We start from the raw sequence: 12,973 nt of genomic DNA, 5'->3' as shown, positions 1-12,973 counted from the left end.
TGGAAACCCTCTATTAATGGAATTTGGTTTATTTTTTGTTTCGCAAAAAATGTTTCACCTAATGCACTCACAATGTTCCACTGTATATAGATCTAATGTTGCAGTGAACTGGAATATTTCATTGCAACAAAAAACCCACATATTTTGGAAACCTCCTATTAAGGGAATTCGTTTCATTTTTTGTTTCACCGAAAAATGTTCCACCTAGTGTACTTATAATGTTTCACTATGTATAGATCTAATGTTACAGTGAACTGAAACATTCTTTCGCTATTTGCTGAAACATTGTTTTTATATAAGGTGAAACAACACCAGATTTAAACGAGTGAAACATTTTCGATGTACTTAGTAAAACAATTCCGATATACCTGGTGGAACATCGTGCAACATTTAAAAATAATTCAATAATAAGCTAAATTTTTTTTCATCGGAATATATCCATGTGTGTTCTTGTTTTGAAGATTTAATTACAACGAATTTAATGGTGTAATCGGATCATGATTTAGATAAGTAATTTAAGAGAAAAATCAGTTTAAAAAGTAGTTTTGCACGTAAATCGGACACTAACGTCAGCATGACGTCAGCGTCCGATTTTTCCCTAAAGCATCGGACGTCTGACGCGTAGCCCTCTCCGAAGGATGCAGCTACGGCCTGCAGGGCATGGCTTCAGCGGCGGCGGCGGCAGATGGTGTCAAACAAGGAGTTGACGCGGCGGTCGCAGAAGCGCAAGCAGCGACAGCTTAGCGAGCTGTGGACGCAGGTCGAGCACCTCCGCGACGCCAACCGGCGGAGGGTGCCAACACCCCCTATCCCAACATCACTATCACTACATCCCTTAATTTTTACTCTGTATTAAGGCAATTTTTACTCTATATTAAAGTTAACTAAGATAAGTATTTATCTAGTTTATTTATGTAGCTTAAAATTATTATAAATTTAGTTAGTTAGCAAGTCTTCTTCTCCAGGGCGGGCCGCAGCCACCGGCCCCGGAGAAGAAGGCCGCTGACGCCGCCACCTCATCGTTGTTGCTCGGCAGCTCGGTGGCCTCAGCGTGCCCTCCCGCCAACGCCGCCGCGTGCGTGCACGCCTTGTCCGACAGCCTCCGGCAGTTAAGCACCTTTGCACAGCCGCTTCCTTCCGCTCTTGCTCATCTCCGCTTCCTTCCGCAGCTTCTTGCTCCGTCGCTCGCTGCCGGAGTTAGCCAGATTAACGGGGATGACAGAAAGTGGCTGGAAGACGTGACAAAGTGGGCATGGTTCCAATTTCCTTAAATTTCAGTGGAACGTACGTAGTCGATATTGTAAATGGTAGTGGTATTTTTCTAATCTGGCATATTTACGTTAGCATGGATTCAATTAACCCTAAATAGGCTATGTACATCCATTGTGAATGCAGAGGCTGGATTTTAATCCATTTTCTAAAAAAATACAAATAAATATTGTTTAGGCCAAACTAAAGGTCAAAGATAAATTGCACTATAAGAAAATATTGTCAGTATAAGCACATGAACTGAAGTTGGGAGTTGGGACTAGCAGAATAAACCCACCATTTGTGGGAAAAATGTTTTACTCAAATGCATAATACTTGACAAATACATATATGCTATGTTATAGTTGATTGTAAATACAAAAGGTTTGTCAATGTATATTAGCTGTGGTAAACCGATTATATATTTACATACAAAAGCTCATATATGTACTCTAGTAAAAAAAATGCATACGTATATATGCATATGTATCTATGACCTTATTTTCTAAAAAAAATGTATCTATGACCTTAACTTATGTAAGGAGAAAATGACATATTGCTTTCTAGGGAAATACACACCATGCAGGGTCTCAAGTAAGAATCCCACTATAAGATAATATTTTTAGGGGAAAAAAAGTGCAGAAAAGAATTTATTTTCCTTTTGCAATCAAACATAAGAACCAATTGAACAACCAGTAAAGTAATTACCTTTTGAACCAAGTTGCCCAGAAGCCATGCTCTAGCGCCCTGCACAGAAGAAAAGATGCATTTCAACAGAAAATGCAGATAACTATATGAACATTAAAAAATGACTTAAATGTACATTTCTATATATTTTTATGCCATAAACAGATTCCTAATTACTTTAGAAACTTTGTAACATAGTTACTCGATCACTAATATATAATATTCAATAAACTTGTGTGGTACAAAGGAAGGTGAAACATAATTCAAGAAAATCTTGAGAAAATTGCTGAGATTCCATTTTCCGCTTACTAAAATTTATATGAAAAGGAAAGCACCACATGGCCATAGATTTGGAGGTAAAAGCAACTGAAACATAAGTCATTGTGGCCTCCACAATCTCCTGCACTGTTTCAAGGCTGAAATATTAATCTATAGCCTCCAGCCTAGAGTAACACAAAGGGAACAAATGAGATACATAATAATATGGTTTACCTAACGTGTGACATTTAGATTATGGATATAACACAACATCCTCATGAAAAACATTGTTATTTAAGAATAGAAAATAAGCATTAAAGATGAATCCATCCTAAGCACAGTGAAAATGCAATCATTCCATCATTTGTTATTACCTGCCAAATATATTACAAAGAGAATTCAGGTCCCAACCAAAGATACAAAACAAAGTTCTACAGCTAATGCAAAGATTGACAAACCGGCCGCAGCAGAATAGCACTCAGCTAGATTCAAGGAACTAATAAATAACATGCTTTGTAAGTATAAAACTATCTATTCTAAGATACTTTTGTAGGTCTTTCTCCAAAGTAATGGTAACACCACTATGAAAACCATTTTTCGTAGCGGCCATTTTGGATTTTCACTGTTGGAATTTGGAGCCGCCACAGAGAAAAGGCCAGTGAAAATCAAGATCTTCGCTAGCGTTTATCAACCGCTAGTGATAATTTATTTTTGCAAGTGGTCGTCTTAAGCTAGCCTCCAGCAAAAATCCATTTTTGCTAGCGGTTAGCTTAAGACGGTCGCCAGCGAAAAAACATTTTCGCTGGCGAGTTACACTATGCCAGCCGCCAGTGAAAATGCTGGCCAAGTTTAAAAAAAACGACGGACGAGCGACGCTCCATCTGTCACCGTCAACACTCCACCATTAAAAAATTTCACAGAAATTTACCTACGCATTCAAAAATTCACAGAAATTTACATCAACAATTTACAGTAAAAAATTTCCATTCACCCAAGCATTCAAGCATCACAAAAAACAATACATTAACAAAAATTTGAAGTCGTCGTCGTGGCGCTGCCCCCGTCGGTTTCGGCGGCGGATCCGGCCTCCTAGGTCGTCGTGGCGACGGATCCGGCCACCCCTGTCGTCGCGACGGCGGATCCGGCCTTCCTGGTGCCGCAGCAGCCGGATCCGGCAAGCCCCGAGCTGGCGGCAGCCTACGGCGGTGGTGGCGACGGCAACTGGCGGCAATGGAGGAGGGAGAGGAGGAGAGCCCGCCGCCGGACCCATCGCTCGCGTCGTCGTCGTCACCGAGACACGCCGCTGAGCTCGCCGGAACCTCCACCAGATCCATCTCCCTGAGCCGACGCCGAGAGCCGCCGTCACAGCCGCCTTCCCCAGCATCGCCGCTGCCGCCGGTGGGGAGGCAAGCGCTGGATCCGGCTCTCTCGACCAACACAGCCGCTGGATCTATCGCTCCCTCCACCGCACCACCGCCCCCTTCATGAGCCGACGCCGTGAGCCATCATCGCAGCCGCTGACCTCCCTGCCGCCGCCGCTGGAGCTGCTGTCCTCCCCACCGCGCGCCGCCGCTGAAGCCGCTGCTGCTAGACCCGCCGCCGCTGCCGATGGGGAGGGAGGGAGAATGTGGTGGTGGGTGGGTTGAGAGGAGAAGAGACAGAGGCGTGGGTGAGGAGACAGAGGAGGAGAGGGATATTAATGTGTGGGTGGAGACAGCTAGGTTTAAATGCTTTTTTTTAAGGGTGGCCATGTTTTTCCTGGTGGATGTGTTTAGGGACCGCCAGCAAAAATTTTCGCTGGTGGACACTTAAGAGGTCCGCCTCGAAAAATACGGTTTTTTTATGGCGCATCTCTTAGCGTGGCCGCCAACGAAAATTGATTTTCGCTGGCAGTCCACAGCCCCCCAACCCTCATTACATTTTTGCTAGCGGTTTTTGCGTATGGCCGCCAGCGAAAATTATAAGGTGATGCCATGAAAAATTGTTTTTGTCGTAGTGTAATACACAGAAATATATGATGTTATAATTCTGTAATGCTGGCTAAAACATTTTAGGAAGGAAAACAAAGCATCTTTAACATTCTAATTATCATGCTATCTTTAGAAGATGACAATATGGCATTCCAGCAGCCTGGACCATGTGATGTGCTAAAGCACATAATAATGCATTCTCATCTCAGAAACATATTTAAATTGTTAGAATTACTAAAGAGCCCTTTGCGCGTTGATTACTAAACAAAGCTTCACAGCCACCCACCGATCTCGCGTTGCTTCCAGATGAGTAATTCTTTTAACAAAGCTTCTCCACGTTTTTGTATTTCCATTTAATCATAACTACCGTACTCCTGTTTGGGTATTGTACCCGTCAGGTTTAGTATTGATCTGATGATCTTGGGTGTGCTTATGCCCTCAGGGGACGCCCTGCCCTCCTTATATAGGCGGAGGAGACGCCCTGCCCTCCTTATATAGGCGGAGGAGACATGTTTACAAGATAGAGATTTAACGTAATATGGTTTGAATCTCCTAGAACTACTTTACAATCTTATACTTTACAATCTTATCGAATCAGGATTACAGGTCGTTTCCTTGATACACAAATATGTAATACCTGAGTCCTATACATATTCCCCTTCTATATGGGGGAATATCCAGTGAAAACCATCAAATAAGTTAAAACACGTGAAAACCATATCTAAAAGTTTTGTAAATTCATGAAAACATTACTAGAGATAGGTATAGGCATGAAATACATTCATACCAAATCGTTCAAACTCAACTTCATTTGAGAGAAACAAAAAAGACAAATTTCGGGTGAGTAGTTTTCTGTTACTATTCACCTCAAATTTGTCTTTTTTGTTTCTCTTAAATGAAGTTGAGTTTGAACTTGAGATTTGGTATGAATGTATTTCATGCCTATACCTATCTCTAGTAATTTTTTCATGAATTTACAAAACTTTTAGATATGGTTTTCACAACTTTTCACTTATTTGATGGTTTTCACCGGATATGTCCCCTATTCTATATACATAATATATCCCCTGCAACCAATTGGATAGTCTGGCCGTGTTGGTATATGGTACCCATAATCTCCACAATGATCTGTATGATAATTCTATTTAATTACTATGCACTCTCTTAGCCATGTTGTGAAGACGCTCCGCTATATCTGTCATCTCTGGTCTTTGATCCACCTCACGATTTAGACACTGCACAACCATGCCTGCTAGATTAACAAGTATGTCAACATCATTTGTCGTTGCAATTTCCTCATCAACAAACTCCGTCACTGTCTTCCCACTTGTGTAAGCATCAATAAAATTCTGACGTAAGCCATTGTTGTCAGAGTGTGAGGCCTTCTTCCTTGTAATGAGCTCCAACAGCACAACTCCAAAACTATAAACATCGCTCTTGTCGGTTAGAAGACCTGTCTGACAATACACTGGATCCATATAACTCGTATCACCAATGATAGACATTGTGTGGTCATGATCCACGGCAAGCAACCTTGATATACCGAAGTCGGAGATCTTTGGTAGAAGGTCATCATTTAAAAGTATATTAGCAGGTTTCACATCACCATGCAGGATGGTAGTGCTTGTTTTGGAGTGCATATAAGCTAGACCTTCTGCTGATTCTGCAGCAATATGCAAACGTTGATCCAAATTGAGAGGAACTCTGTTGCTGCCATGGAGAATGTCTTCGAGGCTACCTTTTGAGACAAACTCATAGACCAAAATTGGGATATCAACCTCTAGGCAGCAACCTATGAGCTTGACAATGTTCTTGTGGATGACTCGAGATTGAATGATAACTTCATTTGCAAATTGGTCCCTTTTTTCCAAACTAACATGAATTGGCTTCTTCACTGCAACTAATTGATTACTATCTCCAATATACCCCTTGTAGACCTCACCGAAGCCACCCTTTCCAATCACATTGGCATTTTTCAATATTGTCTTAAGATCCTCCTTTTTATATAGCTTGATATTGTTAACCTTTTCTAATATAGGGCCTCCATTCTTTTTGAAAAATTCTTTCATCTTTCGTTTTTCTCTACGAAGAAGTGCAATGAATATGAACACTGCTGCGATGAAAAGACCACCTACCACACCTACATTACAAAACAATAATATATGAGGATATCAATATGTTTAGCAATTTTATAAATAGTATAACAATGATTTCGATTGAAATAGTTCTACGAACATGAATTAAATATGTGCCCGTTTGCCACTCGCCACATGCACCATCTACATTTTATCTCTTACAAATCACTTGATATATATTTTTTGATACTACTCCCTCCATTGATAAACATAATGGACCTTGATCCTCTCCATTTGTCCTATAAGGCACTTCACAATGAACACTACTTGTCTTATCAATTATCATTCTTTCAATTTTTTCCTATCTTAACTCCAACTACCCTCCCCTATCCAACCGTCCTCACTTATTGAGAGGCATTGTAGTCTTTTCTCCCAATTCTTAATCTCTCCAAAGGTGCCCAAAATCCTTTATATTTGTTGATGGAGGGAGTACACAATAGACCATCCATATGTTGCTTTTTTTCCTTGGCTTCTAAAATTACAGTCCACATGGAATGGATCCAAGCAAATGACTATTTTTTGCCATGCATATATATGTGTGTGTCCTATGTGTTAATTAATGCTACCGTACTGATTGTGAACATTTATATATATATATATATATATATATATATATATATATATATATATATATATAACTTAATATAAAGTAAGATAAGGATATATATGTTTGATGCAGCAAATGCATGCGCACCTAGTGCATGTAGGGAGTGGATTCTAATCCCTCGAGGGGATATCCCCTCGTATATCTTTTTCTTCCAAATTCGATGCAAATAGTTGTGAAAAATTCTAAAAAAAATTGACAATGTAGAGTATAATGATACCTACTAGTCCACAAAAATTCATGTTCAAATTCGATCTACACATCGAGAAAAAAAAAGACAAATTTAGATATAAACAGTACGCTACTATTCATACGCTGAATTTGTCTTTTTTATATCTCGACGTGTGAGTTGAGTTTGGACTTAAGATTTTGTGAAGTTGTATGTATGTGTTGTATGAATGTTGTCAATTTTTTTTCCAGAATTTTTCATAACCGTTTAGATGGTTTTTGAGGAAACAAGGGAACATCCCCTCGAGGGATTAGAATAGTTTCCCGTGCATGTAAATATATGTACATATTGTTGATCGTTCTTGTGGAAGTTGAACTGAACTTGTAGTAACTCAAGCAAATTAAATATTATTCCTATCTAGTATTTTTATGAATGGAATAAAAAAAATACTAGATAGGAATATTGTATGGTTATTGAATACCATAAATTCATATATAGCATAATACTATTGACGCTCATTGTAATAAAACTATCTCACATTCATCTGCATGACATATATACAAAATTCGCAAATCATGCACTGTTAAATGATTAATCAAAATTTCTTATCATATTTTTGTTTGATTTTCAATTGAATGTATACTTCTGCGTGTTGAATACACACTCTACAAATTTCCAGTAAAACTAAGTAACATTGATTGACATTATTATACGAAGTGGACGATGAGATCGAATATACGTACACATACCTACAACGATCTGTGCAGGGAGAGGAAAATTTTGGATGCACTGTTGACTGTATGGATCAGCACTGTGGGACCCCTTGGGACACCGGCATTCATAGGAACCCGGCAAGTTCCGGCAGTCACCAAAGCACGTGTACAACTCCGGGTGTAGGCACTCATCAATATCTGTGTTAATTTGTACATCAAGTATATCCGGCATAACGATTAGCTGATCATATATGTACTGTGGTGAAAATTAATTAATCATCGATATAGTAATAGACAACATGCAAACTAAAGAGGCCATAGATATAGTTTCGAAGACAATGACAGTCGTCAAGAGTATGCAAGCATCCACCCCGGTCACGCACAGCATGTAAAGAACCACCGTATACAATATTTTGTCCTCAATCAATATTCTATAGCATATCCGTAATTATATATGGGCCTAGTCCGTTATAACATATGGGCATGTTAATTAGTAGTACTCGTATATCCTAATAAGTAGTACCTCAAGGTGGAGAGTCTTTGGGAGGCAGTGAAATCGATGGGGATGGGTGATTCACGCAAAGATTAAGTGAAAATTGTGTGAGGGAAGTAGTAGTTAAAAACGCTTGTATTTACAAACAAATGTTAAGCGCCAGAAGTGTACTCCCTCCGGTTACATAATTTTTGACGATTTGGATAAGGCTAAGGTCAACCTTTTATAATTTTGACTATGAATAATTTTAAAATTATTTTGTTTAAAGGAACTAGAACATATATGGATTTATCTTTCAAAATATTGTCATAAAACTAAACATGCAATAATTAAATAAATATGGTCAACAAATATATTTTAAAGACCGTGTCATTATGTAAAACATCGAGAATTATGGAACTGGAAAAGTAGTTGTATATGAACACATATAGAGTACAGTAGTAATTAACAAACATACCGGTGCAACGATTGGGGAGGTAGGGATTGCCATCATATCCGTTGTTGCATTTACAAACGTATCCCGGTCCGTTGGTCGAGTCGTGACAGTCGCTGTTGTCGCTGACGCAGGCGTAGCCGCCGACCTGCGCCGCCGTCTTCCTCGCCTGGCTGCACGTAAGGTTGTCGCGGATAGCCCAGTCCAGCCTCACCGGCATGGTCCGGTTCTTGTTCATCCTCAGGTCGGCGGTGCTGAAGGTGTAGTTGTCCTTCTCCACCAGGAAGGCGTAGTCGCAGGGGCTGTAGTCGAGGTTCCTCTCGTGGGAGTAGGTGCCATCGAAGCTGACCGTGTTGTCGGTGATGTCCGGCGGGATGTCGACCTGGCAGCAGCCGACGCCGTCGCAGTCGCCGCTCACCGCGCTGCTGGAGTCGTTGCAGTAGCAGAGGCAGCCGGTGTACTCGGCGTGGTCGTAGTCACTGTCCACGACCCCGGGCCGGTGCTGGCTCCCGACGTAGGCCAGTGTGTTGCAGCCGAGGACGACGAGGTGGCTGCGGGTGTGCGAGACGCGGTACACGCCGTCCCGGTTGAAATCCACCCTGGGGCCGCGGTAGCCGTCCACCTTGTCGGAGGAGTTGAAGCACTGCCACCCGATGGGCAGCATCACGCGGGCCTCCGGCGGGTCGAAGGAGAGGTCGCTGACCGGGATGAGGCTGTTGCCGCTGCCGGCGAGGAACGGCACCGCATCGTCGTCGTTGCAGATGATCTCGAAGCCCTTCCGGAAGCAGCCGGCGCCGATGCCGAACGGGTAAGGGATGCCCACGCCGCCGCAGTTGCCCGGGCAACCGGCCATCATGGTCACACTCTCACCAGCAGTAGCTGATCTGGAGGAATCCGCCGATGCAATTAGCAGCAGTTGCAACACTAAGACGATCAATGGCGTTGTCGACGTCGAAATGGCTATGTTTTCTTGACGTAAAGACATCATTGTATGTTGTCGTTCTCCTCTGCCGATCTTTGGTTTCCTTGTTCACTTGATATTTTCTCTATATAGTGAAGTGTGATCTTCCAGCTGCCATCTTCCTCCGTTTAAATAATGTATGTGAAGCAGTGCAAGGCTCGAGTCAACTTTTTTGAAACTGATTCAACTGCTTAGTGGTTATTCCCTCCAATGAATGTTGGGGACTTCTTATGCATGGTATTTGCAACAGTGTGTTTACTCCCTCCGTTCAAAATATAAGGCTACTAATAAAACAAATTACAGATTCTGCCTGTAAACTGTGAGACAAATTTATTAAGCCTAATTAATCCGTCATTAGCAAATGTTTACTGTAGCATCACATTGTTAAATTATGGTGTAATTAGGCTCAGAATATTCGTCTCGCAATTTACATGTAAATTGTGCAATTGTTTTTTTCGTCCATATTTAATGCTCCATACATATGTCCAAACATTCGATTTGACTTTTTGGGAAAAAAAATTTGAATCTAAACACGGCCTTAGAAGTTATTCCCTCCAATGAATGTTGGGGACTGCTTATGCATGGTATTTACAACAGTGTGTTTACTCTCTCTGTTCAAAAATAGAAGACATAATCACCCTTAACCTAAAAACCAAGAAACAATAATTATCATCTCCTTGTTTGAATCACTCTAATAAATACTTCTGGAGTTTGAAATAAGTCCTAAAATAAACCAACTTCTGGAGTTTGAAATAAGTCCTAAAATAAACCAACTTCTACCTTATTACCTACACGAATCTACAAAACCAGAAATTTTATTACTTCAATACCCTTCACCTACCGATCAACAAATACAACTTTTACATTAATTGAGGGCATTAGGGTCTTTTGTTGCTCTCCTTAAAATCTTCTTTGGGATGCTAGGGTTTAAGTTTTTCTGGGACAGAGGAAGTACAATGCATACATCCAATAAAATTAGAGATACTGAGAGTTGAGAATTTAAAAAATAATAATTTAGTGAAGAGAAGGTGCTAGTTAATTGCTTATATGCATATTTGCCTTATGTTATGAAATATCTGAAGAAAAGTAGCTGTGCCTAATATTTTGGAATGGACGAAGTACTTTTGTAACTCCCGTATGTAGACTTGTAGGGTGTTAATTTCACCTTTGTGTTCCGTGTCTTTTTTCTTACCGAAAAATTCCTATAGTCCTACTCTTGTCTTATTTTGTTACAGTAAATTTTATAAAACGTCACATTTTACAGTCAAAGTTATATAAGACCACAAATATTATGATTTGTGATACAAAATTACAGGTTTTATAGTATAAATATTTCATAAAACCCACCTTTATTCAAATTTCAATTGATTTCAAATTAGTGAAGTGCTAAACCGACGACCTTAAACAAGAAATTAACAAGTAAAAGTTTTATGTACATTCCATATTTTAAAACATTAAGTAAATATTTGTCAGATATATATGGGTGGGGTTTTATAAAACTTTAGAATTATTTACAATAGTGGGGCTATGTGCCACGGGCCATAATGCTTTTGGTTTTATGCAACTTCGACCATAAAACTTGAGCTTTTCTGAAATTTTCTCAATTTGTTATGCATTCTCTGACAAGTAGTATCAATGAAAAACTACTTATTGATTTGGTTTGCAACAAAATATTAGAAGGGAAAACGAGTTGCTACCACCACTTGTGCTGATCATATATATATATATCTATAACTCCCTTTGTCGAAGTTCAATTTCAAACTTAGTCGGCATTGCTCGTCCTCTATTAGCTGCGATGGACAGTTTACCTTCAAAAGTGACATGATACAAGTTGATACTTAATCGACGTCGTTGCTCACCTAAAAATCTGTTAAATATCGTTTCAAGGATTCGCTGCCAATTTCTGGATCGCTCAGCAATCTTGTAGCATACTACCCAACTTGCAAGCAAGGGTGTACAAATGATGTTCAATTTATGAAGTACAAGGTGTACTCAGAGTGATGTGCTAAGTTAGTGCGTGTATGATGTTCAGTGCACATCAACAACTGTGTCCTCAGGGCCTTGGTCATAATTTCTTCACTTCTTATATCATTATGTACGAGACACATAGACATTAACATAATGCTTAACTATACGGACCACCAACAACGCTGGGCAGGCATATTCATTGGATGGAATGTCCAATCTTGTGGATTATTTCAACTTTTCTTAATGGGTGTTTGGAGAAGAGATGGAGGAAAATTTCCTGTATAATTTCCCTTTTCTTGGTCTGACTTTTCTTTTCTATTAATTTCCCTCATCAATTTGCATTGCTAGTTGAATTACATACGGCTGAAGGCAGCTGTAACAATATCCAAGGACATGCCCTTTTCTCCCCCGAACTAATTAATTTGAGGTTTTTCTCCTATCCTTAAAAAGGTATATACATTTTCATACTTGAGATGTACCGGACGGAGTTACCAAAACTAACGTTAAAAGTTGGAATATAGTTGAAAACTCATCTTTGCAAATATTCTTGAGTTTTTACTTTATTTTTAAGGTACTGTGTTAGTTGGGAGGTATATATATACCTTCACCCTAAAAGTTATATACCTCGTGACTAACACTATACGAGAATGCTGTTCGGCGATCGATCGCCCTGGGGATGGGGCAGTGATTGATCCCCTCCCCCCTCCCTCCCTCCACCTGGTTTCCTTTTTTGGCACCGCATTACTTTTCTATTTAAGTAAATTTATACACCTAAAGTTTATACACCTCAAGTTTACACATCTAAAGTTTAGAGACCAAAAGTTTATAAGTCAAAAGTTTATATATCTGATTCAAATTTGAATTTGAATTCAAATATTTTTTTATATATAGTATTTCTATACATCTAAAGTTTATAGACCTAAAGTTTATAAGTCAAAAGTTTATATACCTGTTTCAAATTTGAATTTGAATTATATCTGATTCAAATTTGAATTTGACTTCAAATATTTCTATAGTATTTCTATACATCTAAAGTTTATACACATAAAGTTTATAGATCCAAAGTTTATATGTCAAAAGTTTACATACCCGATTCAAATTTGAATTTGAATTATATCCGATTCAAATTTGAATTCAAATATTTTCTATATATAGTATTTTTATACATCTACCCAAAGTTTATAAGTCAAAAGTTTACATACCCGATTCAAATTTAAATTTGAATTCAAATTTTTTATATATAGTATTTCTATACATAAATTTTTCTAACTTTTGTTTTTTTAAAAAATTTGTGTGGTGTACTGTAGTAGAAAGAGAAGAAGGGGAGGAGGAAG

The 12,973-nt window shown here is 39.3% G+C and overlaps 1 protein-coding gene across 1 annotated transcript; it reads right to left on the bottom strand.

Moving 5' to 3' along the window:
• Nucleotides 1-5,308: 5,308 nt before the first annotated feature.
• Nucleotides 5,309-9,695, bottom strand: LOC127753249 (wall-associated receptor kinase 2-like). Its single transcript, XM_052278724.1, has 3 exons — nucleotides 8,735-9,695; nucleotides 7,821-7,982; nucleotides 5,309-6,303 (listed from the first exon to the last, which is right to left on the bottom strand). Exons 1-3 carry the CDS (start codon nucleotides 9,693-9,695, stop codon nucleotides 5,309-5,311), a joined length of 2,118 nt encoding a protein of 705 aa, XP_052134684.1.
• Nucleotides 9,696-12,973: the final 3,278 nt, after the last annotated feature.

The sequence above is a fragment of the Oryza glaberrima genome, chromosome 10 (assembly GCF_000147395.1).
Source record: "Oryza glaberrima chromosome 10, OglaRS2, whole genome shotgun sequence".
Lineage (NCBI taxonomy): Eukaryota > Viridiplantae > Streptophyta > Magnoliopsida > Poales > Poaceae > Oryza > Oryza glaberrima.
The sequence above is the reverse complement of the archived record's forward strand: the minus strand, read 5'-3'. Positions and strand labels throughout refer to the sequence as shown.